Genomic DNA, 25843 nt, shown 5'->3' with positions numbered 1-25843 from the left:
ACTGCGCGGAGCGGCGCGGAGCACGTCCGGCTCCGTGTAATGGCGTAGTAGGAAAGGAAGATGGCGGCCACGCAGCGCTAGTCGGCGACCGACAGCGCCTGCGCGTGACGTCACGCGCAGTAACCCGGAACGGCGGGCCGTTTAATTGTATGTACGAGCAGATTCTACGGTCAAAAACGAAACAACTTGCTCCCGTCTGAGAATTTTGTATCTAACATGAGTTAATAATATCTCATGATAACTAGCAGCGTTCATTCGTAATATCTTATGGGTGAAACATCTTGTTTGAACAAATACGCGCATGTAATAATTTCTCAGTTTATTTCTTGTCGTAAATATTTTTAATAACACTTAATGCCGATCTCACTAACTTTAATTAATTTAATCAATTAAATTTATAAAATTGCCAACTATAAAATTTAAAATTGATTGGTTTTAACTTATGTTTTTAATTATTTTAATTTCAAAATTACTTTAATTAAAAAATTATTAATTTAAAGTATTACATTGAAAAAAAAGTTGTTAACTTGATTAAATTCAACTTGATTAAATGTCTTCTTTTCAAATATTTTATGTTCTTAAGTTAAATATAATATAAATACCTGAACTGAAAAAATTTAATCAAATTGAAAAATTTAGTCAAATTAACAACTTTATAATTCTCTCAAACGAGCAAATCAAATATCGTGTGAAAATAAGATAAAAAATAAAATTTTAAATTACATTTGTAACTTAATTAAAAGAGAGCGTAGTAAGTAATAATGTGCATTTTTGATAATCAATATGTATTAACTTCCGGTTTCGTGAATCTCTGTTCTCTGTCTGCATTGGTCTGCATCTCTCCATTGCTCTCCGTTCTTAATGATCTTTCACTCTGTCTTTCGGTGGCTAGCTGTACGGCAAAATGGTGAGTGTCATATGAGTTACTTTCAAAATCCAGCTTTTTCGATGAAATCTTGCATGATATGCGTCAAACACTTAAATGAGATGATAAATCCATCGATTTCGAAGCTGTCTCGAGGAATATTTTAACAAGTGTCGCGAGAAAAGAGTCACGGAGACGTTTTGAGGTTAGACGCGTCCAGGTGCGTTGCCGCTTCTAACCTCTTGATGTCACGGGCGAATTTCGGGAGTTTAATTCTCCTCGAGCACGCTGTCGCTTAATAGTCGTGAAAATCCAGCAATTACGCACCGATCGAAAATTCGTCGAACAGTTCGCGAATTGCGCGTCGAGGTTGAGGTTAGCTTTCGCGTGTATACATAACCACGATGACGTATATATTCTGTTTTCCAGTCGCTCGTGATTCCTGAAAAGTTTCAACACATTCTTCGTGTCATGGGCACGAACATTGACGGTAACAGAAAAGTCATGTTCGCCATGACCGCGATCAAAGGTGTCGGTCGGCGTTACGCTAATATCGTCTTGAAGAAGGCCGACATTGACTTGGACAAGCGAGCTGGAGAATGCTCGGAGGAAGAGGTGAGTCCTGCTGTTTTACATTTGTGTAACGAATCAACAGTGCTAATGTTCCACAAAAATATTTTCAGGTTGAAAAAATTGTCACTATCATGGCCAATCCCAGGCAATACAAAATTCCCGATTGGTTCCTTAACAGGCAAAAGGACATCGTTGATGGAAAGTACTCGCAGGTATGTTTATTTTGGAAGAGATCTTATTCTGAAACACATAGGCTTTATTGTCAAAAAATGCAAAATCATACACTTGGAGAAACATATTTCTTGTATATGGAATTATTGAGTAACAGTATTTATTGAGATTCAACTGACGTAAAGATATATAAAGATATAGCGATGATTTATAATAATTTATCCATCTTTGTAATATACCATGCAATTTCCATCGCACAAATTCACGACTGATCATGCAAATGTTCATTGCATGTTCAGCTGGTAGCTTGTGCAATAGTGACTGCACTGCTGTACAATTTTATTTCTTTGTAGTGTTTCTAACTAACTTGAATAACAGGTACAAGTGCAACAATAAAGATTAAGTTATTTACATATAATTTTGCAACTTTAGTAAAGTCTCGAGATATCTCTAAAACTTTGTGTATTATTTTGCAGCTCACGAGTGCCAACTTGGACTCTAAACTGCGCGAGGATTTGGAAAGGATGAAGAAGATCCGTGCTCATAGAGGTCTGCGTCATTACTGGGGTCTCCGTGTACGTGGTCAGCACACTAAGACTACTGGTCGTCGTGGACGCACGGTCGGTGTGTCGAAAAAGAAGTAAACTTTTATACATATATTATGTACTATTAATAAATCTTTAAATGTGAACGTGTTTATTCGACCACTCGGCCACTCGTGAAAAGAAAAATCTCCACGATCGCGAAGCACAATGTTGATTGAATACAAGAACAATTCCATCGTGTTGCGTGCTTCAATCATGGATAGTGATTTATTTAAATCGCGATATATTAATCTCTTGGTCCTGAAATAACGAATCACCTTTCAAGCCAAGTACAAGACGGTCATTATTTCGACTAATTGAAGCTGAAAAAAGACTTGGCGAAAGAGAGAGCAGTGCGCTAAATTGACTCTAGAAATGCAATTGACGGGTTAGCTTCTAAGTGCATTAACGACGTATAATAAGCGTCTCCAGGTATACTTTGGGCACCTTTCCCCGCTGATTGCCTCTGATTCCCATGTAGTAATCGTCATCATCGAGAATTTCGTAAATACCGATTACCTAGAAAAAAGATATTTATATCTCCCATCTTTCTTTTTCTCAAGATATATTCAATTTATTAAAGTCTAACTTTGTACACAATCTAATTAGTACAACGTAGTATTAATTATGATACAGGCACGCATTAGCGTCATTGTAAATACACATCGAGATAAGCGTATACAAAACAATACGTAAAAGATACGGTAGTCGTGACACAATAAATCAAATGCTTGTAACAAAGTAAAACGGTAGGCGTTTATTGATAATACATGCACAATTTGAATAAATATACAATAACTAGTCCACGCACAAATACGTTTATGATCAGATCCATTCGCGCGATGTGTCCTGTATTCGTGTTACAAATCTGTAGACGTGAGGCGAGCGTGTAATACGTGATACAAACACATCGATTAAAAAAGGAAATGGTAAGAAAGCGCAAGTAAGTCCAAACAAATTGAAAATTACGATACATGTCTATCATGCACAATATAACTCGGTGTGTATAATTAGGATGTGTGATATAATTGCTAATCTCGTGGACATAAAAACTTTCCTAGTCGAATTAATCGATATATTTCATATCACGTCTAGCAATTTGTGAGATAGAAGTTACATTTCTTTAAAGAATCGGTTACAATATTCAATGATTTCGAAATTTTGCACGATTTGTGTATTATTAATATTACTAATTGTTACGTTATTACTGTTCTTATATTTTCCATCTAGCATGTATTGGAAAATAGTGTTTTTCAACTATCTTTGCATTGAATTCATGCATTGCAGGAGTATCGTGAGTTTTCAACATTTTTTTTTTTTTTTTGTTTCTTTTGACAGAGAGTATGAGATTTGTAAGCTTTCTTTCGAGAACAATATGTAATATCTTGAAAGTTAACAACGTATTAGCTGCTTAAAAATAAATGCAGTACAATGTTGTTAGTATTAACAGAGAGCTCTTAAAGTTATGTAAATATATACGAGCGTCTCGATTTGAAACGTGTACTTAACGAATACTTAACTCTATAACGCGTATTTAAAGAAGTTTTCAACATCTCGGGGCAGTGTCTTAATCCTTTCGGGACAGATCTCTCTCTCCGGACGCGTCGGGTCCGAATTCTTCAGAATCGAGATTCGTAAAATCGACGACACAGTCCCGAAAGATTTAAGCCTAAAACGAGTCTTACACAACGGTCCGAGGAAGATACAAAAGGAAATCTCTACAATACATATTTATACAGAATGATTAAAAAAAGAGATTGTAACTATAAGACTATAAGTGACCTTACAGTATCGTAACTTAACCCGACTACTGATTCATGCCCTTCACTTCGAGACATCGCCAAACATGCTGTCGAGTACCTAAATCACAAACTTGGTTACCTCGTCCTGCATGACGCTTAGCTCGCTAGGATCCCTCGCGTCGTAATTGCACAACACTCTCGCTCTGTCCTGACCATTCTCGGCTAGTGCGTTGGTGGTGGCTGGTGGGGTGGTGTAATAGGGACCCCCAGATAGTCTGGGTAGGTAAACGACAAGTGAATTATAGTGCTGTAAATCTTATCTGTAATAAACTCGTGTACGAAGGAAACGTGGAGAATGGAGGGACACAACCGAACTTGTAAGCAACTTTTTACGAGAATTATACAACGTGAACGTATTGTAATATCGTTTCACGTTTAATCAGGCACATACCGGACTTTATATGGTCGTTACTTGACAACAAGCGAGATAACAAGTGTTCGATTGTGATGAAATTGAGTCAGTATGCATGCAAAGAGATCGAATTTCGGATTGGCTACATTTTTTATTCGGCAAATTAGTCCGTTCTCTTGCGAGTGTGTGGGAGTCCTCAATTCTACCGATTTAATTACATGCATTATTGTTACACGGTTCACCCTGATATCCCCGATATTACGAAAGGGGAATGGAAATTTAATCTCTCCCCCACAGTATATGATACAGGCAGATTATCAACATCCTAGTACAAAAACAAGAAAAGCGTGATATGTATCTACAATTATGTCGTTGTTTAGTTACATGGCATTGTTGTAGCACCGAGGATTAGTTACTCTTTGATGCCATCATGGCCATTCTCGGCCGAGTTACGGCGATCCAAAGCAACGTTCTCCAAAGACAATACAAGAACTATAAGAGGTAATAGAGTAGAAGATGATGAAGATAAGACAAGAACAGACCGCACTGATCGCCGTAAATCGTTCACAAAGAGGTTTGCTCGAGAAGGATACTTCGTCCGTTCTATTTCGCCTAAATATACAATTGCATGTACAATTATACAACGATATAGAGTATTTATTCAGTAACAAGCTTGTAACGATTAAGCGACAGTTGGAACCAAGCTTTTTTAACACGGAATACGTAGAGTAACTTCAACAAACGCGTCGCTGGAAAGGGAAAACTGCGTGATACAGCTAACATAGATTCATCAATTAATTTGTCAACTGGATTCGAAATTTGTAACAATCCGTCAACGCTCATGTTCGAAGCATCGAAAACTAAATTTTACTGATATCAGTGTCGAATGTGGCGGTAACGTAATCGGCAGATCCGGCGGTTACGGACGAGTTTTGAGGGAGAGTAGGCGAGGGGTTTAGCTCGATCACTTCCTCGCTGTTGACTCTCAGCATAGGGCTCGGTTGACGCGCCCTGCAATTACCAATCATGCAAGCAAAGATAGAGAGTGTAGCCGGGAAAGAACACGCTCCGATGGAAAGCCGAGGAAGCGGGGAGTAATTAAGTAAATAACAAACAGTTTGCATCCATCACTACCAATTGTTACGAAGCTTAGGACAGGATACTGATATGGAAGCGATTGTAAATCGTGTCGGCATTAGATCTGGTATAATTCATCGCCCACCGGTTTCAGCAAGGTCAAGCTATCTTGAAACTTTAATTCTACTGCCTGTTGTCGATTAAAGGTTAAAGTTAACTGGCTTTGTTGAAACCGGCCGCAATAGGTAATGTTCGTCAAACCACAAATACTGCATGTTTCCCGCAGCGAGACTTTTATATTGCGAAAAATTTCGTCGCGTCTTTTTGTCCAAATCTATGCCCGAGGTTGCTATAATAAGGAGAAGCCGAGCTCACGAATCGACACCTAAACAAAATCATTACTATTAAAGGTTTGTCAAACATTACTCACTCAGATCACCATAAAGTGGGATAGCTGTACAGAAATGTTGCAATAACAGTATGCTGCACGAGGACAATGTGCCGAATGATAGATTTATAAAATAGAGATAAAATAGAGAATTTAAAGGAATGAAAAAAAAGGAAGCCAAACGTGGCATAGGGCAGCCAACTTACCCGGCAAGCTCGCGCTGTAGATCCTGCATGGCGGCATGGCACTGTGCATAATGACGTGCTTGTGCCTCCACGAATTCGTGCAGGCATCGCAAGTGTCCAGCCTGCGAGCTCGAGACACCCTCCAGCAGCAGCTTCACGATCTCCGCTTGCCGATCGAACTCGGATTGCGCTACCCTTAGCTCCCTCTCTGCCTGATTGAGCAATATATACATTTTATTTATAACTTTTCTATATACATTTTTGTACTGTCTAAAGTAAGATCAGGAAGCTGAAACGATCGTAGCTACTGGATCCATATCGTGAGAAAGACAATTTGTTGCTTTGCGATTTAACAATTGTTATTACCATTTTTTTCGCTGTGTGTATATATATATACACACAAGTAAAGATGATATGACTGTTATGATAATGCAATATGCAAATGTGATTAAAATAGAATTCAAACTTTATTTTTATTACATTTACATATTGTATTATCATAATAGTCGTATCATCAATAGATTATTTTTATGGTTATTATCTAGGAATATATACTAATTTTTTATATAGATATTCGAATATCTAAAAAATTAGTATATATATTCTTAGATAATAGCCATTAAAAAAATCTTTTTAATATGATCGCATTGGATTTGGATCTCTTTGAATCAAGAAAGCGAGCGAAACTATCGATTGCGTTAATACCTGATCGAGCAACACTTCGGGTGATATGCCGGACTCCTATAAATCGCAGCAGTGTGGAGGACAAAACACATCGTAAACGTATAGAAGACATTTTTAAGTGAAAACGACATTTAACTGTACTTACACTTTGTTGACCCAGCATGCTCCTCGCTTTCCTTACTCTATTTTTACACGCATCCAGGTCCAATCTACATTAGAATTGTTTAATATTAGTAATAAGACTTCGTTTTTAGTGCACGACAGAGACAAGCAACTTTATCACCTTTTATTTTCCAATATCGCCATTTCCTTGGTGACAGTCTTCATCTCTCCATCCAAGAACTTCCTCAAAGGCTGTATGTAACAGTTGGCGGCAGTTCCTATAAAGTCCCTTTCGATCTGTCCTAATCTCTGTTGACACTGGCCAACTTTTATTAATGCGCTACCTAAAAATCAAATCTTCTTGTAGCAAATTCTCTTGCATCATATACACATGTCAGAATTTATTTGACACTAACCGTAAGCTATCCCTGGACCGAAATCATTCCCAGCTTCTATCATATCAGTGCCCACATACTCCAAATTGCTCAACCTGTTAGGTCTCCTCTTATCAATCTTTTCAAAAAAGAAATCTTCAATCCTGTTACCTGCAAAATGTATTACCTTCAAATTAATACATGTATAAAAGATTCTGTTTGATTAAACACTAGACTAACAAGCTGATGTTTTATTAAGTTAAAAGACAATTAAATTAATTCCATTTAAATACCGGGATTCGGAGTAAGCACAGCTTCCATGTTTCGCAGTATTTTCTCTGTCCACGTTTTGGTAGCGTTTCCTCTTTCCGCTAAATGTTCCAAGTGCGCGTCTAGCTCGGTCTTTTCTGAAGTACCCAGTGTCTCCTCCGTCATCTGAGAAATATAAGAACGAACATAATCTTAAATTTCTTTTTAGACAATTTGTAGTATTTTTTATACTGATGTTCTCTGCACAAAATATAGTATTTCTAATATATAGTATTTTTAAGTCTGTAATATATAGTATTTTTAATGCAGTTGTCAAATAAATACGATTTTACAATCAAAGTCCGCGTCAGTTTGCTGCAATGCTAATCTAGCGTCGGAGAAGGGTGACGCATCCTCGTTCGATTAAAAAAGAAGCGTCATCGGTGTCGATCGACAACATCGTGTGCTGCGACGAGACCAGGGATCTAGGTTAAACGTCGAACCCGGAGTCCAGTTCGATGAAAACGAGAAGACGCGTCCGAGGAAGCCGTCCAGTGATGCGCGGACACGCGTTTGATCGTCCCCTTCGAGCCTTCGTCGAATGTCAACGGTGACAGACGCCGAAGGGCACGATGTCGCGCTTCCTCGGTGCGACTCCCAGATGACTCCGTTCCAGGCGACAAAAGGAGAAAAAAAAAGAGGATTTCCCACCTGCACAACCCTGCTGAGAGCAGCCCCCGCATCCTTCACCAGCTTCTTCACGTTGAAGTCCATCCTCGCGAATTAGATTCCTCGCGCGATCGAGAACTTTTCCCAGCAAACACCCAACCCCACTCCCTCTGTCTCACTCTTTCTCATTCTCTCTCTTTCTCAGTCTCCCACGCGCTCCTTGTGCCTTCTAGGATTTATTAAATGCCTTGGCACTTCCGGAATCTGGAGTTACTAGGAATTCTCGATCAGGCGTATCGCGTCTAGATACTCGTGCCTCATGCTTGTAGCCAAAGTCATAAAAACCATTTTTTTTTATCGATCAACTTGACATATACACGCTGTTTATTTTTTCGTCAAAAGAATTGCGTGACAACACATGTAAATAATACATGTATAATGTATAAAATTTTTGAAATGTTTATTTATTCCATACGACGTTATGCGGTATGTTTGATGTTCTTGGTAAATGAAATTAATATCATGTGACAATACGTATTTTATTAAAATGTACGCCGAGTCGACTGCAAAGCGAGACGACTCGTTCTCTGTAGAAAGTTGTCACAAAATCGCCTAAGCATATCTGCACTGCTTGTGCGCCGCTTTATCGAGTTCCATTGACAAAATGCAAACATCCGCCACCTGTTTTCGTTTGCAGGAAAAAAAAATGGATGAACTACCGTATATAATGTTCCTACACACTCCGCCCTCTTTAACTTCTATCTGACTAACGATTAACGTTGCCTTGCACAAGAAATCTTGAGAACGTTATCACACCTAACACAATAGTAATTCTGGGGGAAAAAAAAATAATGATATGTCGTTCGGGTGAGTCTTTATCAGGCAGTAATCTCGCGAATGACGGCGGCGAGAATAAATTTATGTCTGGAGTACACGTTAGACTCTGTACTGCGTTTCAATTTTATTTTTAACACAATCAGTAGTTTTATTAACTTTCATAATGTTTTCCCTTGCACCCTGTTGTACTCCAGTCGAATAATCGATCACGTCTAATTAAACTAACATTTTATAAGTCGATCTCATTAATTCCGATTAATTTAAAAAAAATCGATAATTTTATGAAGTGTAAAATTTAAAACTGATCATCTTTAAACTAATCTTTTAATTATTTAAATTAAAAAATTATTTAGTTAATTAAAGTATTATATTTTACATAAATACATTATAATTTGCAGAAAATGAACAAGGAAAACAAAACAATATGATCAGGTTTAAGTTTTGCAGTTGACAATTCATAAACTTAATCGACCGATTTTTTAAGTTCGAGAGTTGGTTGAGACTGGCCTTTTTCTTCTTATTTCTCTCAGAAAATACCAACAAACATTGAATATAATACATACATACATTACATCTATGTTATATTCAGTGTTTGCTGTATTTTGTACAATAACGAATATTCTGATTTTCGTGAATACGCCGGAATGAATCGATGCGAAACATCACGTATCGGTGCCAGAGCTTGGTAAAATATTTTTTTGAATTGCATCTAAAATGCCAAATGTAAAATACATTAAAAAATATATTTAAAATGCAAAATATAAAATGAATTTTTCAAATATATTTTAAATGTAAATTGAGTAAATAGGTGTCTTAAATGGTTTTCAAGCAGCTAGAAAAACTATTTACTCATTTTACAAAGTTAAATGTATAGGTATTTTCATTTAAAATAAAAATGGTCTTAAAAAAAAACATTTAAAATAGATAATGTAAAATGTCATTTCCATTTCAAATACCCTGGATATTTCCATTTCAAATATCAGCCCTGTACACTGGTGAAGTTTTGCATGTCCATTCAAAGACATATTTGTGAAGAGGTTTCTTCTTCTTGCAGCTGTTTCCTCTTGAGTAAATGTTGTCCGATTCATTTCCAAGTCTTCAGCCTTTAATTGAACATCTCAGCTGCATTATCTCGTTCTTTATTTAATTGTCAGGAACATGTAAAAAGAGAGGATCTAGCGCGATACGTAAATCTTTTGGAAACTGGTATAAAGCATTGTGAATAAGATGCGAAATTATGAAAAGAATGTAACTTTCGCTAGGAATACAATCATATATTGAACGCGCAAATGTATGTATGGTAATGATTAATCCAGTAATTATTTGGCAATGCCAGCAACTTATCTCGTTAGCGTGTTCGTATTCATTATCTTTTTACTGGTTTGGTGTCCTTCCAGCAATTTTTAGTAATCAACATGACTTTCCGCGTATATTTCCGTTGTTTTACGATAAAAATATTTTAATGTTACTTAATTTAATATTAATAATAGACAGTAATTATCATAATAATGATAATGATGGATGACTTGCGTAGCTGAATTTCGATTGTTTCGTAATCGGTTCCATGTTCCATTAGAATTCATGAAAATTAGGCTAATCTCACCATCTTCGATTAACCTAATTGGCCAATTAAATTTATGAATTGCCAGTTGCACAACTTAAAATTCTTCTTTAATTTCTTAATTAGATCTAATTTCTCAATTATATTGGAATTTAACATATTATTTACTAATCAATGAACAAGAAAAACAAAATAGTACAGTTTTGTTTTGCAGTTGGCTGTTCTTAAATTTAAACCGATAAAGTTAATTGGAGGTGACGAAACCAGCCCTTAAACCGTCTTTGATAACGGGATCGAATGCGTATCCACACAGTAATTCTCGAACGTGGAATGTCAACCGCAGGAATGTCAGAATGTCAGTTTAACGTTTCGAGTCGTTCATTATCAAAGCATTTTTATTATACGCTATCGGCCTATTGTCCGACCGTAATTGGTTGTCAATGCGATCTCCCAATTGCCGATAACTTTCGCGCTCGTGCCCGAGCTTCCGTACGAATATTCGTATACTCAAACCATAAAACGTTAGGGATCAGCGTTGTGTCGCGCAGCAACAAGAACTCCGATATTCGCCTGAAGGATGGAAGCAAAGATTAAAATAGAATAAATGATATTGTCACTGTTATCACATTGCCTTTCTCGATTACTCACCACGAGACTATTATGGGAAAGAATGGTGTCAGGATCGTGTGCACGATTATGAACCACGCTGTTCCTAGTGCGATTCCAATTAACGCACCCCACAATACTTGGGTATTGGAATGGTATAGCAGATACACTCTGCTATAAGTCACCAATCCAGCTGCGAAGATGCATCCTATCGCTACTATTGTCCGCAAAAATCTTTCAAGTATCGTACAGTTGTAATTTAACCTAAAGAAAAAATATGTAACAAGTTGACAAGAACAAATGCAATAATTATGAAGATAATTCATATTTGATTACCTAAAGTATATAAAAAGTGTTGCGTATGCAGCAAAGAACCACATAAATTGTGCATGTGTAGATGGCATGCCATATTCGATATACAGGCCATCTCTCTTCATCGGCCTCGTTTGACGAATTGTGTATTTTAATATATAATTTATACATTCATTGACATTGACTCCGATAAAAAATATGATCTGTAATCAAAGAACAAGTCATACTTACAAATCCTATATTAGATTTATAAATATTGTATTATAATTAGCTTACGGTATGTAAATCTCTCCTAAAAAGTATCAACGTGAGAAAGCCAGTTAAAATGGCGAAGGGCATTAGACTTATTACAGCCAAAAGCTGCCCAAAGATATCCCCTGAAAATTTTTGAATACATATTTTAGTAACAAATATTCTTTCATATCCTTTTTACAATTTTGAATAAGTCTTTCTAAATTTTGTCAAAGAAAAAAATATCCAAAGCTCAATGATATAAACCAATAACATTTCTGCAAGCATATGTTGACACACAAAACTTTTTAACTAAAACAATCTCAGGGATTCTTGAGAATTTTATCACTATTTACACAAACGTGATCTGAATATAATTAAATGATATCAACAAAAACTTAGCTACAGCTCCGCCATGTAGTCGGAGCAGCGGAATGTTATGCAAAGCAATCCGGTAGCGACCCGGTTTTCTTCCTCGACGAGGCAAGGCAAGGTAAAAGCTTGGGTCGCTTTCAACGGCGAGAGAAGAGAGAGTCGCCATGCGTTCATACCTACCTTGTGGATACTCCACCAACGTTAGAGATAACGGGACCCATTCGGTCTCGTCGGCGGCACGTACGAAACGTGACTCGATCCTGTCCAGCGGCTCGTCGGGCGATGCCATCGTTATCGCGATCCTCGAGGATGTGGCATGTCTCGCACGGCGTCTCACGATAAAACGGACGCAGAGCGTACAGCACCGGCTGAACGATGAAGAGGGGACGACGAGTCGGTGGAAGGCGGGAGGGGAAAGTACCGTATTTACACCAGCGACTACCAAATCGTGGCCGGCGGCGCGTTGCCGTCCATGCCAGTGTCTGTCTTTAAGCTTCCACATCCAAGACGAAAATCACTCGAGAGTCGAGTGGAGGGAATGCGCACGCAGAAATAAGATTACATATGGGTGCTAGTTTATTTCTGCGTGCGCATCCCTTCCATTCGATTCTTGACTGTTTACCGTCTCGGATCTGGAATCCTCGAATCTGTCTGCGCGGTTGCTGGCATTAACTCTCGCTATAGCGCGATATTGGTGAGGGCGCGGATTTGCCGACGACGACGACTGTTAAACAGAGTATCACAAAGCGAAACTTTGATGTTAGCTTCCACTCTTCCCTTTCCAAGCTCGATCGGTTAGCGATCGCATCGGCGACGTCCTCACAAACAATTTCCGGATAGAGATAATTAAGACTTGAAAAAATTCACGAATTGAATTGTGCGCTACAAAATCTCGATCGTACGAAAATAAACTGAAAGAAAAAAAAGGATAGAAAATTCAACAGGTTCAGTCGAGAGATGTAAAAAAAAGGGGATAGAAAAATGGACATGCCACTCGTATAATTTCCGTAGATACACGTGCTTTTACACATCTAAGGAACAATAAGCTTTTATTTTAAAGAAAATCATTGTGAATCGTTATAAATATTAGCATGTACAAAAGATGATAAGAGACAAGGCTGCGAAGATGCGACACAGCGCTCGCATTTACAAGCTATGCTATCATTCAATTATGTTTCATAGTGTTCTCTTGTGTTAGTTTCGATGAAATCAAGACACGGACAGGTAGATTACATCGGCCTGCCCATGCCACGTCCCATCGGCGCGGCGTCCTGATTGCTTTTGGGGTTTCTGATAGTTTCATCAACAGAGAGGATGAGGCAGGCGGCCTCTGTGGCGGCGGTCAGCGCGTTGATCTTCACTACCACCGGCTCCCAGACGCAGCACTGCATGTTGTCCGCGATATCCTCCGAATTTATATCGACGCCGTACCACTCTAAGCCTTTATGATGCTTCTGGCGTAATTTGTTCAGAATATTTGTCGCGTCAAATCCAGCGTTGTCGCACAGTTGTCTACAATTGATATTATTATTTATTACCATATCTCGTTAAATGTATACACAATGTAAAATATATTTAAAGCATCAGATAATTTACAGCAGTCGCCCGTCATGCAAAAAATTCATAAAAGAACAATTTTATTTTTAATTATTATGAAAAAAAAACAAAAATCAAAAACAAATCTCTAAACTGAGTAAAAATAAATTGTGTATTCCTTGGAGAACGTAAATAAAAAGAACATTATATATATGCATCTTTGAACGTGTATGCAAATGTAGGTACCTAGGAATAATTTCGAGAGCTCTCGCTATCGCTCCTATCAAGAGCTGTTCCTTTCCAGCAATGGTACGCGAGTAATCGCGCAGGGTTTTCGACAGTTCCATTTCGATGGCACCACCGCCACCGACCACTGCGTCATTCTTCACCATGCGTCTGACAACCATGATCGCGTCATGTAGCGATCGCTCCGTCTCTTCTAGGAATTGCTCCGCGCCTCCACGAAGAATAAACGTGCACGTCTTTGCTCGCGAACACTCGTAGAAGATGTTATATCTGTTGATTCATATACGAAAATAAATCATTACTTCTGATCAATTTGTAATAGATATAGTTGAACAATATAAATGATCAATGTTATTTATATTCATTTTTATCAATGTAGATTAATTTTATTTCTAATTATACATTAACTTACTCTTTATTTTCTTTAATTATTAGAATTAGAGAAAGACAAAGAATAAATTAAAGAGATCAAAGTTAATCAACATTGGTAAAAATGTAGAGGTGGGCATTACTCACCTCTCGCCACCAATCTGCTTCTCCTCAAAGATCTCGCATCTTCCGAGATCAGAGTCCTTGATGTCGTGCACCGTCGTTAAAACTACACCGCCGCACGCCTTCATCGTTCGCTTGAGATCCTCTTCGGGTACTCTACCAGCGCAGAACATGTCCCTGTCCGCAAAATACTGCGTCGCGACATCGCCAATTGGCAACGAGGATAGCACCACTTTCGCGCCGCTCTTGTGAATTTGATCGAGTTTGTCGTAGAGAATCTGCCATTCCGCGTCGACGATCTTCTGATACTCTGCTACATTGTCCACGCGCACCTCCGCGTTGTCCCGTTCGGCCTTCAATTCCAGCTCGATATTTAGCAACGCAATCTTGCACTGCTCATACTTTTTCGGTTGCATCTCGAATCCGGCATACGAGAAGGTCTTTTTGAAAGCCACTCCTTGGATCAGCTCTGAATCCTCCAATGCGCCTCCAGAAACCTAAACGTCATACATATATCAAAATTACGCTAGTATATCAAAATCTTTCTCAAAAAAAATTTTTTTAAATATAAAATCAATTGTGCACCTTTTTAATGCCAATCATGTTAAGAGGAAGTAATTCATCTAGCATCATGACAGCCTTGACGACCAATTCACTGAAATGTTTCTTTTGTTGATGTATCAATTTCGAACTCATGGATGTGGCCGCGCATTCTTCCAAGAGCTCAATCTGTTTGCTCATGTCGCTCTTAACTACGTCGCTCTTAATCTTGACGCTCAGCTCGTTAATTTTGTCTTTGGCTATCTGAAGCGCGCGACGCAGGGCCTTGATAATTATACGAGAGTGTACACCCTCCTCTATAAATGGTTTCATCTGTTTCAAGAACTCTCCAGCTAACAAAACCACACTAGTCGTGCCATCTCCAACCTGTCAAACGATAAATCATTCAATGAAAATCACTTTCTCTCTGTTTGCTAATTTATTTCAATATAAAATTATAACAAAATGTTTGAACGTTTATGAGACAATCCACATATCTTCAGAATATTGCCAGTCTATATACGTTCTGAATTTAATATCCTCTGAACTCTCGCAAGCATAACGTTAGTCTCATCGCGTTATTGCTAAAGCCAGTGTGTCAGGCCAGACTGAACTTGTTTTCAGAGGACAAGATATCAACAAACAAACCGATATAATTCTTACCTCTGCATCTTGTGACTTTGCAATATCTACTAGAGTCTTTGCAGCAGGATGAATGATATCTAACAATTTTAAAATAGTGGCGCCATCATTGGAGATGGTACCCTTTCCATTTTGATCGACTATGAGCTTGTCCATGCCACGAGGACCCAAAGTAGTCCTGACGGCATCCACAACAATCTGGCATGCATTTATGTTGGATATCACTTGTTGCTTTCCCTGAGACGCGTCTGTTCCTTCCTTCAGCAGAATTATTTGAGGTTGCTGCATTAATCAATAAAAGAAAAATTAGAATGATAAACACTTTCCAATTATTTAATTAATATTAATTATAATTAATATTAAGTAAACATAGGAAAAAAAGTACCGTCGCAAATCTTCCCATTTCCGACACAATTATTATTTTTTTTTTTAGATAAATCTTTTTTTAGATAAAATCATGAGACTGAAATATGAGAAGGGTCATCAAATGATAAAAAAAAGAAGATCAAAATCTGTCGGAGTCGGTCGTCGATGTCATTTGAAGATGAATATCGCAAAGATCGCTGGAGTGAATCAACAAGAACAGAGGGTGCAGCGCAAAATAGACTTCCTTATAAGGTTATAGGTTCGGACCGGAGGACCGACGATCCAATAAGCCATGAAAGTTGCGAACGCGAAGCCAACTCGTCTATTACTATCAAGTATTTTTCGTCCAAGGAAACGTGATGTTAAATAAAAGCGGCGGTAATGAAGACACCGCGCACGTCAAAGGTAACAAACGAGGCACGAGGCGTCGCGTGAGGCATCGTCTCGAGGTCCTCTGGGATCGGTTCCGCCTCGGAGGTGACCCTCGAAACGTGGGATGAACGTTTGCAGGCGCGATTAGTGACACTTTCTTGCGTTCTTTCTAAATAGAACTTACCATCTCGGAGTCTTTCTTCTTTCACGCAGATCTTTATTCTTTATGCACGATCTTATTTGTTAAATCAGTTTTCTGGTGCCTTGCGATCGCCGACAAGATTAGCACGTAGCGGTAACAAGCAGTAACAAACGGAGATGCGCGCACTCGAGAGGTTCAAGTGACATGTAAAATCGTGACGGTGCTTGTCTCCGCCATACCAGTCTTGTCCAGTTTTCATTTCAGGCAGCCAATCAGAGCGCAAGCGTATAAGAAACAAAATTAAAATGATGTTTAGTGTGATTTTAAATAAAATTGTGTTAAATATAGATTTATCATAGATTCAAGATTTTTATAAAAGATAAAATAATCGTAACTTTTTGAAGTCTTATTCAAGATAATCTTAGTAGCTGATCTCGTCAAAATAGCCAACTGCAAATTTAAAATTAATTATTTAATTATTTTTCCTTGTCTTTCTGCAAATTATAAGGTGCTTTCCAGCTACGACACAAGTATAACACAGTGTTCATTAGTGTGAGTAGACAACTAAAATTTTCTCTCTTACACTAATGAACATTGTGTTATACAGTGTCGACTTGTGTCATAGCTGGAAAGCACCCATAATTTATTCATGCAAAATATAACATTTTAAACAAATAATTAAGTAATTTTCTAATTAAATTAAAATAATTTAGAAAATTAGGTTAGAAATTATCAGCTTTGCAGTTTTGCAATTCTTGAATTTAATTAACAGAGTTACCAACATAGAAAGGAACACAGTTTATTATTAGATTAAGACGCAAAATTCTAATTGCGAAACGCTACTAATCGACCATATTACGACTACGATATTAGTTAATTTATGTTAGATATCAAATTTTCGAATGGAAACAAGTTGTCTCGTCTCTATCCATAGTTTCTGCGCGTTCATTCATTCAACGGTTCCCGCCTCTGTCTCGGACCACGTGACGTCGTGTGACGTCATGTGACGTCATGCGCCGTCTCGCCACTCGCCGTGTTATGTTACCCATGTTTACCTTACTCTGCTTTGCCACTGGTCATTGTTATCGTCGCCACACCGCGATGTTTTCGCGCAATACTTCATGTTCAGGAACCACAACGTATCCTTGACAGACATTCAGCAAATATCCTCCCAAGGACGCTTAATTGCGCTGCGCAACGAGTCTGTGGTTCTAATTTCCGTTAGTCGCAGTATGCAACGGCGGCGAGGACGAGTCGCACCACTTGGAAAGTGAGGTATTTGAAAACGCATGATTCTTTTTATTAATTTACCACGCACTTGCGCGTAAGTCGCGCCAACTTTTCCCACGCTCCTCGCTCGGATCGCGAACGTCAGACGTGATTAATCGACCATTGATCGACAGCTTTCATTTGCACAATTTTTAGGAATCGCGTAGCGCGCGAGGGCTCATTCTCACGTTTCAGTTACGTAAAACGCGCGATTCAGAGTGCGAATTATATTCGCCTTCCGCAACGCAGGCAGGATCCCCGTACGTTCGCCACAGGGTTTATTTTTAAGCGCCGCTATATTTGTGTAGATCACTTTATGATATTGTGTAATACGCCGCTCCGTCATCACGTAATATCCCGGGGAAACGACTTGATTCGGATCGGGAATGATCGTCAGTCATTCCCGCGTTCCTGCACGCTCCCGCATCGCGGCTCGCGGCCCGCACGTTTCCGCATCGAGCCCTACATCTCCGACGATCGATACGCGGACGGGTTTATCGAGACTCGAAGGGTGATCGTCGCCAGTTAACTTTCTCCTTTTTTCGCTAGAATCGGAAACGGTGCAGCGAACCAAATCGCACTCGAGATCAGCCGACGTTACTAAAATTATCATCGCTCGTGTTGCGATAATTCCTATATAAGTGTTCGGTTGAAATCAGCTTTTGTTTAACCTGTTCTCCAACCTCTTTTCATTTAAATTAGAAAAGAATCTTGCAAGAACGCGGCCTTCGAAGAGTCTACAGTTTAACGCGTTTGTCCTTTGTTCGGTAACGCGAAATTAATCGGCTCGGGAAACATTGATTTTTCATTTCTCGCTTTTGCACTTGTCTCTGCGAGACGTTTGGAGAAAGTTCAAGGTGACGAGCTGCCGGAAATGTTAATGGGCGCATTTTCGAGGGCGCAGGCGCGTCTCGTCGAGGACAACTTGCGGGAAATCGATATGTTTGAAATCTTACTCACAATTAATTTAAATTTTGGATATCGAGAAATCATTTGGATTTTCAATATCAGAATTTAAAGAACTTATTTAAGTGTGAACAAATAGAATAGAATACTTTCAGCCAGAATATAACCCAGGGTTGGGTAATAAAAGATTAAAAGTTAAATAACAAGTTTGTACAAGTTAATAACTTTTAGCTTAGTTAATTTTTATTTAATTTTTTTTAACTTTAAGTTATTTTTACACAAACTTCTTTCCTAAGCTAAAAATTTACCTGTGTAAAAGAAAAATACATTTCCCTACAAAAACAATATTTTTTATTTCATAATCTATTTTATAACTGTTTTGTTAATAATCCGATTTTAAAATTAAACTTTAATTTAATTTAAATATAATATACATACTTTTCAAAATTGACTTTTAATTCAACTTAATTTAATCTTAATGCAACTTTTAATTAAATTAGTTTTATGAACCTTTAACTTAATTTAGTTTAAAAAAATATTAACTTACTCAACCCTGAATATAAGAAAGAAATTTATGTGGTGACGAATATAAAGAAATATGGATTTATATACATATATGTGTATGTGAAGGTCTTTTAAATTTATTGAAAAATCCAGAGAAACTCATAAAAGAGACTATATTCAAAGATAGTGCAATATACTTGACTGACGAGCAGCTTTTTGAATTGAAAACCTTTCCAAAGCTTTCTCTCTAGGATTTTTCAAGGATTTAATCGGCCGACATTTTCAGTTTAGCGTGCGCTACGAAAAGAGGGAAATCACGCAGATAAGATGAAAACCATCTGGGTAATCGGTGGGCCAGGTTGCGGCAAAGGAACGCAGTGCGACCGTATGATCTCAAAGTATGGATTTCTTCATTTGAGTAGCGGCGACTTGCTGAGAGCAGAAGTCGCCAGTGGTAGCGAGAGAGGTGCATCGCTTCAGGATCTGATGTCCAAGGGACTATTCGTGCCAACGGTATGTAATAACATTTAGAGTTTCTTTAATCAACTCGACCATTCATGAGCTAATTATCTTGCATTAATTTTAATAAAGCTAAAAATTTAGAAACAATTTATATTGTATAAATATAAACATTATATAAAATATAAATATAAGATTTTTTAAAATACAAGATTTAGGATAAAAAATTGCGTTCATATCGAAAGGATAAGCAGACAAATAGAAAAGAAATAGAAGAAGAAATATATCGTGCGTCTTACGAACAAATCCAGTTTTTCTCAGTGTAAAGATTGTGATTTTGTTAGGACATTGTGCTGGACCTCATAAAGGAACAGATGGACAAAGCTCGCGAGGAGGGAAGCACGAAGACTGGCTTTCTCATCGATGGCTATCCTCGAGAAAAGGATCAAGGAATTCTCTTCGAAGAAAACGTGAGGCTCTTGTCCTTTTCTCCTTATTGTCTCTTCTACTTTAAATTATCGATATATTGCTGTGCGCAGGTTTGCCCCGTCGACTTAATTCTCTTCTTCGATGTAGCGAACGACACTTTGAAAAAAAGACTCCTTGGACGTGCTGCTGTGTCCCAAAGATCAGATGACAATGAGGAGACGATCAAAAAGAGAATCGAGATATTCAATGCAAAGAACAGCGAGATCGTCGCGCACTACAAAGATAAAGTTGTCAGAGTAAGTTTAGATATACAACATATATATATATATATATATATATATTTTTTTTTTTTTTCAATTATTCCACATTGCGAATCTTGTAAAATTATAAAAACTATTTAATTCCTTTTCAGATCAATGCGGAAGGAACGGTGGAGGAAATATTCGCAGAGGTAACGAAAGCGCTAGACGCTTTATTAGCTTAGATAAATTGCTCTGTAAATTTTTGAAGAGCCATAAGAGATTTGTTGCTCTTTGAAAACAGATCGTTACCAAAGTTTATTACAGTCTAGATGGTGTTGGACACTTGCTTAAACAAAATATACACATACAAACACGTACATTAGGTACGTTTAATTGTTAATTGTTGAATAAAATTGAAGACGTAGAAGACGCTTTAAGACTGTGACTTGCAAGAACATTTGCGTTGTTTATTTCAACAGTTTTTAAAAGTAAAATTACTAAATCAACAGTTTACGATATGAAATAAATAAGACTAAATTAAAGCAGCATTAACTTTTAACAGTTTTAGCAAATTGCACCACCATAGGTTTATCTTTTAATATATATCCGTTAGTTTCATCGAGAGCCATTTTCGCCTGTACGGCATTTTGCAAAGTGATAAAGGCTTGCCCCTTCATTCTGCCCTCTTGCATAAGACGTACCTCGTATCTAGAATACAGATAATAAAAATTCATAATAAGATTATTTATAAATTTTAAATTGTAATAATATAATAGAGCATAGCACTCACTCATTCTCAGCATCTTTCAATCCAGTAATAACGTATCTTTGATAAATATAATGTAAATCTTTCATTTCCACTTGCTTCGCGAGATTTTTTATGTAGAGACGATTAGAAGGTTTGCCTGGGTGATAATTTTTGAATACAGGAAGCACTCTCTGATCGTTAGCAGAAATCTTATTAGCCGCCAGTTCTTCGGAAGTTATAAACTTATTTTTAGGAGTTTCTGCACTTTCCTCGCTGTCCTTCGCGTCCTCGGTTTTATTAACTGGGAATATTAAACCGAATCCGCCATCTACAGTCACGCTGCTATCTTGATTAGTGGATGTTGCCTCTAATGACTTATCCAAAGTTTTTAATTCAATCTTGAGATTTTTAGTCTCTCCGCGCTGAACGGATTCGAACATATCTTCCGGTTTGAGTACCCTTTGCGTGGACGAAGGTATCGCAATATTTTTGGCAGGATTCACAAACTTTGGTATCTTTAAACGTTTTGTAGGTTGTGGTCGTTTTCTTTTAACAGGGATAACTTCTACAGGTCGGATATTATCCTCCTCATCTGATTCTAATTCCGATTCCTCTTCCTCTATTTCCTCTTCGTTTACGCGCTCATGAAATATATCTAAATAGGAAGCATATTGTATTTATTTTTTCTTAATCATTGTTCATAATTCTGTTATCAAATACCTTTGTATTTTTCCATATCGTACACTTCCTTGAGCATAGGAAATTCTATTTCCAATTCTTCAAAGGGAGGAGGTAGATTCATTTTATTCATCAAGTGCAACACCTATAAATATATGTAGTAGTTTTAATGCTGCGAATTAAAATTCTATTAAAATAGAATGCAACAATCTGGTGGTTTACCTGTGTATAAAAAGCTGGTTGAGTTAACAATTGTATGGCTATTCTTGTTAATGTACTTTTTGTTGGTGTCAAGTACTTGTATCTTATGTTTGGTGGAGGTGGTTGATTAAATTCGTAACTCATCGTCCAGTTGTTCAATTTTCGTAGGAATGCTTGGACATGAGACTTGCTGACAGTTTCTGTTTTCACATCGTTGCTCGTTGATGTTTTATGCTCGATACCTTGCTCCGACAGTTCAGTAGGTACAGATCTCTTGGCATATTCAACCGACAGATATTGTCCTCTGACATTTAACTGATGTAGACGCAGCAGTGCTTCCGCCGCCAATTGCTGGGACGGGAATTTGGCGAAGGTGACAGTATACTTGCTAGATGGCCGTATCGTCCTAGTCTTGGTTGCACCATATTTCTGCAATAACGCATCGCGCCGGTCGTCAGAAAGTTGTGAGGGTAAATGAAGGATCCTCAAAGTATCGCACGCCTAGAAAAATACATCAGAATATTCGCGATATAGAGTTGAATGTACCTATACAATTAGGTTAGAAAAGTAATTCTGATCTATGAAAATTGAAGCTAAAGCTTTTTTAATCAATTTAGTAATGTCACATAAAATATTATAATTACTGGAATCATTTGGTAATATTTTTGTTGCACTTTGCATAAAAAAATATAGGAGTAAATTTTCACCCGACTACCGTCAAACCCGTCAAATAAATCTGATGTAAACAAACGTGAACGCATGCGCCCTTTTTACCGTGTCAACCAATCGGAAAATCCTGTGTTGAATTAGCCAATTAGCATCGTGGACAATCGGAGCTGGCCAGCTCGCGAATCTATAAATAAGAGCCAATCATATTCAAGTGCTTGGCACGTAGAACGGCTAGTTCCGATATTTCTTATCAGATTTCCAGCAATGGCATGTTGGCAGTAGTTGATAGTAAATTGAACGTATTTAAATGGTTTTCGACGTTTTCAAGAATAAAGTTTTTAACCTTTTGTAAAAAGAAACGATCTTTAATATTGGTAAACACTAGATTAGTAAACGCTATATACTTTGGTGATGATCAGTGATATATAAATAATCTAGAAGTATTAAACAAAACTTTTTGAATAGGAAGATTTTGCTGTGAGAGGATAGAAATGTAAGATATATAATACATTACCGCCGCAAATTTTTTCACGCTATTTATTAATACATATTTTATTGCAGAGATCAGCTACAAACACACAAACGACACAATTAAGTGAACAAATATTAATTATCCTAATTTATTCATAAATATCGTCATGATGTATGTATTAAAACCCTCGTGAAAAAGCATTGGTTTCCCATGAGAGACTACTTGTCAAGGTATGTACAAAACGCGTGTACATTTTGCGCCTTATCATGTCTAATATATCCTACAAAAAAACTAGCTGCCACAATTAGTATTCTACATTTTTTTAATGATGTGCTGTCTTTGATGGATATTTCCTATGCGAGATATTAAATTCAGTTAATAAATATAAGAAATGGTATATCGCGTTATACAGTCACAGAATATTGCATACAAGTCCCGCAACCATCCCCAATATCAGATACTACTAATTGGAAAAAGATACTGAATAATAATTTTATAAAAATTGGGAATTATTTACTTTAATGTTTTTTTTATGTATATATTTTTGGTCTTATATTTAGTAACGAAAGCTAAGAATTTGAAGAATAGAATTACTTGATATCAGCAAAAGTAAATAATCTCCAATTTTATATACAAATAAAAATTTGTTCTTGTACTTAATCCATTGCAAGATTATATTCACATTCGTCAATCATTACAACTATCATAACTATTGCTGACTAAAAGTTGCATAATGGCAGTTTGATAATAATTAATGCAAGACGACTGCTGAAGATCTATTATTAAATTTTTAATTGAGATCTTCCGCAGCCATGTTGTTTAATATATTGTAAAGTATCGTAAATAATTGAGTAATATATTGCACTAGCAAAACTTTTTGCACTAAAATAAGCAAAGAGTACAGTACAATTAGAATAACCTTTTAGGAATGTTTTATGATTATAAAAAAATATACGAATGTCATGGTTATTGTATTAAATGATTGATCATTCGTATAAATATCCAATTATTCTAACACAGCTATCTTTAATTATCCATAATTATTAATTTACTAATAATTTTGCTAATTCTTACAGTATTCAATTATTATTTGCAATCTTGATCGAGAATAGCTATTAATCTAAAGATACATGCTGTCTATAGACATTTATGGCAAATTTGCAACTAGACTAAGTGTCTAGAAATAGTATCATGTCATTAAGCAATCAAGAAAAGTGTAACGTTCTGGCGGAGAGATTATAATTTTCGGTCGGTACTTGCCACCGATCGTTCCAGTCAATTTTGTTTCTATTTGACAAATGAGAACACATTGGGAGACGTGTCAAGCGTTCGCATCTTCTTGAGACCGACCAGTAAACAAAATTTTCGGGACATTTATAGAGATATCCCTGTAAGCTGTTCCGTATATCACGTTTGCATTTGTAAAATGTATTGCTGCAACCTTGTTGATACGGGAAATGTCCTTCTTCCGGACAAAGCTGATTTGACGATACTTTCATCTAAAATCAAGAAAACGTTTTATAATTAATATTTTTTAACATGAGTTTATTTAATTGATTAGAATTAAAAATACTTACAGGTGATAAAGATTGATTTTCTAATCTTCTATAAAATCTAGCGCTTGCTCTGGTGCCCGTGCAGGGCTGACTACTTTCACTTGCTGGTAGGCATTGAATCTTTTTCTCGTCAAAGATTGTATTCTCGGGACAGCTCAATACGAGAATCTTGATTTCCATGTTGCCTTCGGAAATACACTGATAGAATAGATTGCAGTATTTTGGATGCCTTCGGAAGCCAGTAGGACAAACCAGCGTTACTTGTTCATCAGTTAAATTGCCTATAGCGCAAGGTGCTGCTGATGCTGGTTCTCCTGTAGTTGATTCAGTCGTCATTTGCTCTTGAGACTCTGTCGTGGATTGCTCCTGTGTTTCGGTCGTTGACTGTTCTTGAGCTTCTGTACTGGATGGTTCTTTTGACTCTGTTGATTGCTCTTGAGCTTCAGTCGTTTGTTCCTGAGATTCAGTCGTTAATTGTTGAGATTCAGTCGTCGATTGCTCCTGAGATTCCGTTGTAGATTGCTCTTGGGATTCAGTCATTCCGGACTCAGTGGGAGCAATAGCTTCGATTGTGGCTTCACTAGTTTGTTCAGAGGTGCTAGAATCTGCAGCTTCTGTTGTAGCAGTAGTTGATTCAGCCATAGACTCTGTCATGCTTTCGGTAGTCTCTTGCATATTTGATGTCGTTGATTCTATGCCAGAAGCAGTGCCACTTTCTTCCGAAGTAGTCTCCATGGATGAAGTCGTCGTACCAAGCTCAGAGGATGTAGTTTCTTCCGTTTGTTGAGCCGTACTCTGTGTTGTAGAAGTAGTTTGCATAGACGTCGATTCAGGTGTTCCGGATTGAGTTGAGGATTCCACGTTGCTTGTAGTAGTATTTCCAATTGTACAATCTTTCGCGGGATAAACAGATTCGGGATGATTACATACGCTAATGCTAGAATCGAAAATAGTGCCTGGTGGGCAGTCAAAATGATATACGTTGAAGCCATTGCCATTATTAACGCAGCGATAAAATTTATCACATCTAGTCGGATGTGGATAAAATCCTTCATTGTTACATATTATTGCATTGCTCGGCTTTTGTGTCGCACAGTCTGGTGCATGTGATTCAGTAGATGGAGATGATTCTTCATTTGATTCAGAAGTAGATGAGGATTCAGAAGTAGATGAGGATTCAGAAGTAGATGAGGATTCAGATGAGGATTCGGATGAACTTTCTGTGCTCGAGCTTTCAGGCATTTGAATCTCTTCTGGTTTTCCCGAAGAGACGGAATTTTCGCTAGAAGTAGTGGATGGGATAGTTGTTGACGATGATTCTGTTTTGTCTGACTTTGATGTAGTTGGTTCAGCAGACGTTTCGCTTTGGGTACTGGC

General features: G+C 37.5%; 8 protein-coding genes across 24 annotated transcripts in view; 3 read left to right on the top strand and 5 right to left on the bottom strand.

The window, feature by feature from the left end:
* The first annotated feature begins 786 nt into the window (after positions 1-786).
* Positions 787-2300, top strand: LOC105196814 (40S ribosomal protein S18). Its single transcript, XM_011162940.3, has 4 exons — positions 787-907; positions 1295-1480; positions 1549-1650; positions 2086-2300. Exons 1-4 carry the CDS (start codon positions 905-907, stop codon positions 2251-2253), a joined length of 459 nt encoding a protein of 152 aa, XP_011161242.1. The 5' UTR covers positions 787-904; the 3' UTR covers positions 2254-2300.
* LOC105196815 (endophilin-B1) lies at positions 1677-8812 on the bottom strand. Of its 11 annotated transcripts, none has more exons than XM_011162941.3 (9): positions 8118-8812; positions 7451-7592; positions 7200-7328; positions 6965-7127; positions 6827-6890; positions 6703-6738; positions 6019-6209; positions 4075-4210; positions 1677-2712 (listed from the first exon to the last, which is right to left on the bottom strand). In XM_011162941.3, the coding sequence occupies exons 1-9, from the start codon at positions 8178-8180 to the stop codon at positions 2599-2601; spliced, it is 1038 nt and encodes a 345-aa protein (XP_011161243.1). In that variant the 5' UTR covers positions 8181-8812; the 3' UTR covers positions 1677-2598. The 11 variants fall into 11 exon arrangements, with proteins under 11 accessions (XP_011161243.1, XP_011161248.1, XP_011161244.1 ...); XM_011162945.3 differs by lacking the exon at positions 1677-2712 and adding an exon at positions 5855-5878 and having other exon boundaries at positions 2928-4210; XM_039446297.1 differs by lacking the exons at positions 1677-2712; positions 4075-4210 and adding exons at positions 5229-5358; positions 5855-5878.
* Positions 8813-10847: 2035 nt separating this feature from the next.
* LOC105196816 (dolichyldiphosphatase 1) lies at positions 10848-12497 on the bottom strand. Its single transcript, XM_011162947.3, has 5 exons — positions 12178-12497; positions 11668-11768; positions 11416-11594; positions 11122-11343; positions 10848-11043 (listed from the first exon to the last, which is right to left on the bottom strand). Exons 1-5 carry the CDS (start codon positions 12284-12286, stop codon positions 10911-10913), a joined length of 744 nt encoding a protein of 247 aa, XP_011161249.1. The 5' UTR covers positions 12287-12497; the 3' UTR covers positions 10848-10910.
* A 521-nt stretch (positions 12498-13018) lies between these two features.
* Positions 13019-16591, bottom strand: LOC105196818 (T-complex protein 1 subunit eta). 2 transcript variants are annotated; one of them, XM_011162948.3, is made up of 6 exons: positions 16376-16591; positions 15475-15735; positions 14857-15198; positions 14296-14768; positions 13780-14049; positions 13019-13509 (listed from the first exon to the last, which is right to left on the bottom strand). In XM_011162948.3, exons 1-6 carry the CDS (start codon positions 16376-16378, stop codon positions 13227-13229), a joined length of 1632 nt encoding a protein of 543 aa, XP_011161250.1. In that variant the 5' UTR covers positions 16379-16591; the 3' UTR covers positions 13019-13226. The 2 variants fall into 2 exon arrangements, with proteins under 2 accessions (XP_011161250.1, XP_025991393.1); XM_026135608.2 differs by lacking the exon at positions 16376-16591 and having other exon boundaries at positions 15475-15741.
* A 769-nt stretch (positions 16592-17360) lies between these two features.
* On the top strand, positions 17361-20597 carry LOC105194957 (adenylate kinase isoenzyme 1). Of its 4 annotated transcripts, none has more exons than XM_011160096.3 (5): positions 17361-17608; positions 19299-19525; positions 19816-19941; positions 20011-20196; positions 20313-20597. In XM_011160096.3, the coding sequence occupies exons 2-5, from the start codon at positions 19340-19342 to the stop codon at positions 20382-20384; spliced, it is 570 nt and encodes a 189-aa protein (XP_011158398.1). In that variant the 5' UTR covers positions 17361-17608; positions 19299-19339; the 3' UTR covers positions 20385-20597. The 4 variants fall into 4 exon arrangements, with proteins under 4 accessions (XP_011158398.1, XP_011158395.1, XP_025991394.1 ...); XM_011160093.3 differs by having other exon boundaries at positions 17374-17608; positions 19139-19525; XM_026135609.2 differs by lacking the exon at positions 17361-17608 and adding an exon at positions 17703-17862.
* On the bottom strand, positions 20589-22538 carry LOC105194956 (RNA-binding region-containing protein 3). The gene is made up of 5 exons (XM_011160092.3): positions 22414-22538; positions 21791-22270; positions 21611-21713; positions 20933-21545; positions 20589-20850 (listed from the first exon to the last, which is right to left on the bottom strand). Exons 1-5 carry the CDS (start codon positions 22528-22530, stop codon positions 20691-20693), a joined length of 1473 nt encoding a protein of 490 aa, XP_011158394.2. The 5' UTR covers positions 22531-22538; the 3' UTR covers positions 20589-20690.
* The window catches only part of LOC105194955 (sodium-independent sulfate anion transporter), a 35195-nt gene continuing 31875 nt past the window's right edge, over positions 22524-25843 (top strand). Inside the window, exon 1 of the mRNA XM_026135607.2 lies at positions 22524-23140. The gene's annotated coding sequence lies outside the window, so the exon portion shown is untranslated. The remainder of the gene's footprint in view (positions 23141-25843) is intronic.
* LOC105195025 (mucin-12) overlaps positions 23215-25843 on the bottom strand; it is a 15585-nt gene continuing 12956 nt past the window's right edge. For all 3 annotated transcript variants that reach the window (XM_026135623.2, XM_039446291.1, XM_039446292.1), the window contains 2 exons: positions 24488-25843; positions 23215-24409 (listed from right to left, as the gene is read on the bottom strand). The exon at positions 24488-25843 is cut by the window's right edge and continues 959 nt beyond it. In XM_026135623.2, coding sequence (XP_025991408.2) covers positions 24116-24409; positions 24488-25843 — 1650 coding nt within the window. In that variant the 3' untranslated portion in view covers positions 23215-24115. The remainder of the gene's footprint in view (positions 24410-24487) is intronic.

This window comes from Solenopsis invicta, chromosome 2, assembly GCF_016802725.1.
Source record: "Solenopsis invicta isolate M01_SB chromosome 2, UNIL_Sinv_3.0, whole genome shotgun sequence".
Lineage (NCBI taxonomy): Eukaryota > Metazoa > Arthropoda > Insecta > Hymenoptera > Formicidae > Solenopsis > Solenopsis invicta.
Note: the sequence above shows the minus strand (reverse complement) of the source record. Positions and strands in the feature narration are given on the sequence as shown.

Excerpts from the sequence above, each read along its gene's own strand:
- LOC105196816 (XM_011162947.3), bottom strand. The coding sequence starts at position 12,286 with ATGGCATCGCCCGACGAGCCGCTGGACAGGATCGAGTCACGTTTCGTA. Across the intron at positions 11,769-12,177 it reads GTTGGTGGAGTATCCACAAG|GGGATATCTTTGGGCAGCTT; the intron begins GTAGGTATGAAC and ends AAAAATTTTCAG. Across the intron at positions 11,044-11,121 it reads TTTCCCATAATAGTCTCGTG|GCGAATATCGGAGTTCTTGT; the intron begins GTGAGTAATCGA and ends TCCATCCTTCAG.
- LOC105196815 (XM_011162941.3), bottom strand. The coding sequence starts at position 8,180 with ATGGACTTCAACGTGAAGAAGCTGGTGAAGGATGCGGGGGCTGCTCTC. Across the intron at positions 7,128-7,199 it reads CGGTCCAGGGATAGCTTACG|GTAGCGCATTAATAAAAGTT; the intron begins GTTAGTGTCAAA and ends TTTGATTTTTAG. Across the intron at positions 2,713-4,074 it reads TAAGCGTCATGCAGGACGAG|GTAATCGGTATTTACGAAAT; the intron begins GTAACCAAGTTT and ends TCTTTTTTCTAG.
- LOC105196818 (XM_026135608.2), bottom strand. The coding sequence starts at position 15,741 with ATGCAGCAACCTCAAATAATTCTGCTGAAGGAAGGAACAGACGCGTCT. Across the intron at positions 15,199-15,474 it reads CAAAGTCACAAGATGCAGAG|GTTGGAGATGGCACGACTAG; the intron begins GTAAGAATTATA and ends ATCGTTTGACAG. Across the intron at positions 14,050-14,295 it reads AAGCAGATTGGTGGCGAGAG|ATATAACATCTTCTACGAGT; the intron begins GTGAGTAATGCC and ends ATGAATCAACAG.
- LOC105196814 (XM_011162940.3), top strand. Across the intron at positions 1,481-1,548 it reads GAGAATGCTCGGAGGAAGAG|GTTGAAAAAATTGTCACTAT; the intron begins GTGAGTCCTGCT and ends AAATATTTTCAG. Across the intron at positions 1,651-2,085 it reads TTGATGGAAAGTACTCGCAG|CTCACGAGTGCCAACTTGGA; the intron begins GTATGTTTATTT and ends ATTATTTTGCAG.
- LOC105194956 (XM_011160092.3), bottom strand. The coding sequence starts at position 22,530 with ATGCGTTCACGTTTGTTTACATCAGATTTATTTGACGGGTTTGACGGT. Across the intron at positions 22,271-22,413 it reads AATATTACCAAATGATTCCA|GCGTGCGATACTTTGAGGAT; the intron begins GTAATTATAATA and ends GTATTTTTCTAG. Across the intron at positions 21,546-21,610 it reads CGATATGGAAAAATACAAAG|ATATATTTCATGAGCGCGTA; the intron begins GTATTTGATAAC and ends CTTCCTATTTAG.
- LOC105194957 (XM_011160096.3), top strand. The coding sequence starts at position 19,340 with ATGAAAACCATCTGGGTAATCGGTGGGCCAGGTTGCGGCAAAGGAACG. Across the intron at positions 19,526-19,815 it reads AGGGACTATTCGTGCCAACG|GACATTGTGCTGGACCTCAT; the intron begins GTATGTAATAAC and ends TGATTTTGTTAG. Across the intron at positions 19,942-20,010 it reads GAATTCTCTTCGAAGAAAAC|GTTTGCCCCGTCGACTTAAT; the intron begins GTGAGGCTCTTG and ends TGCTGTGCGCAG.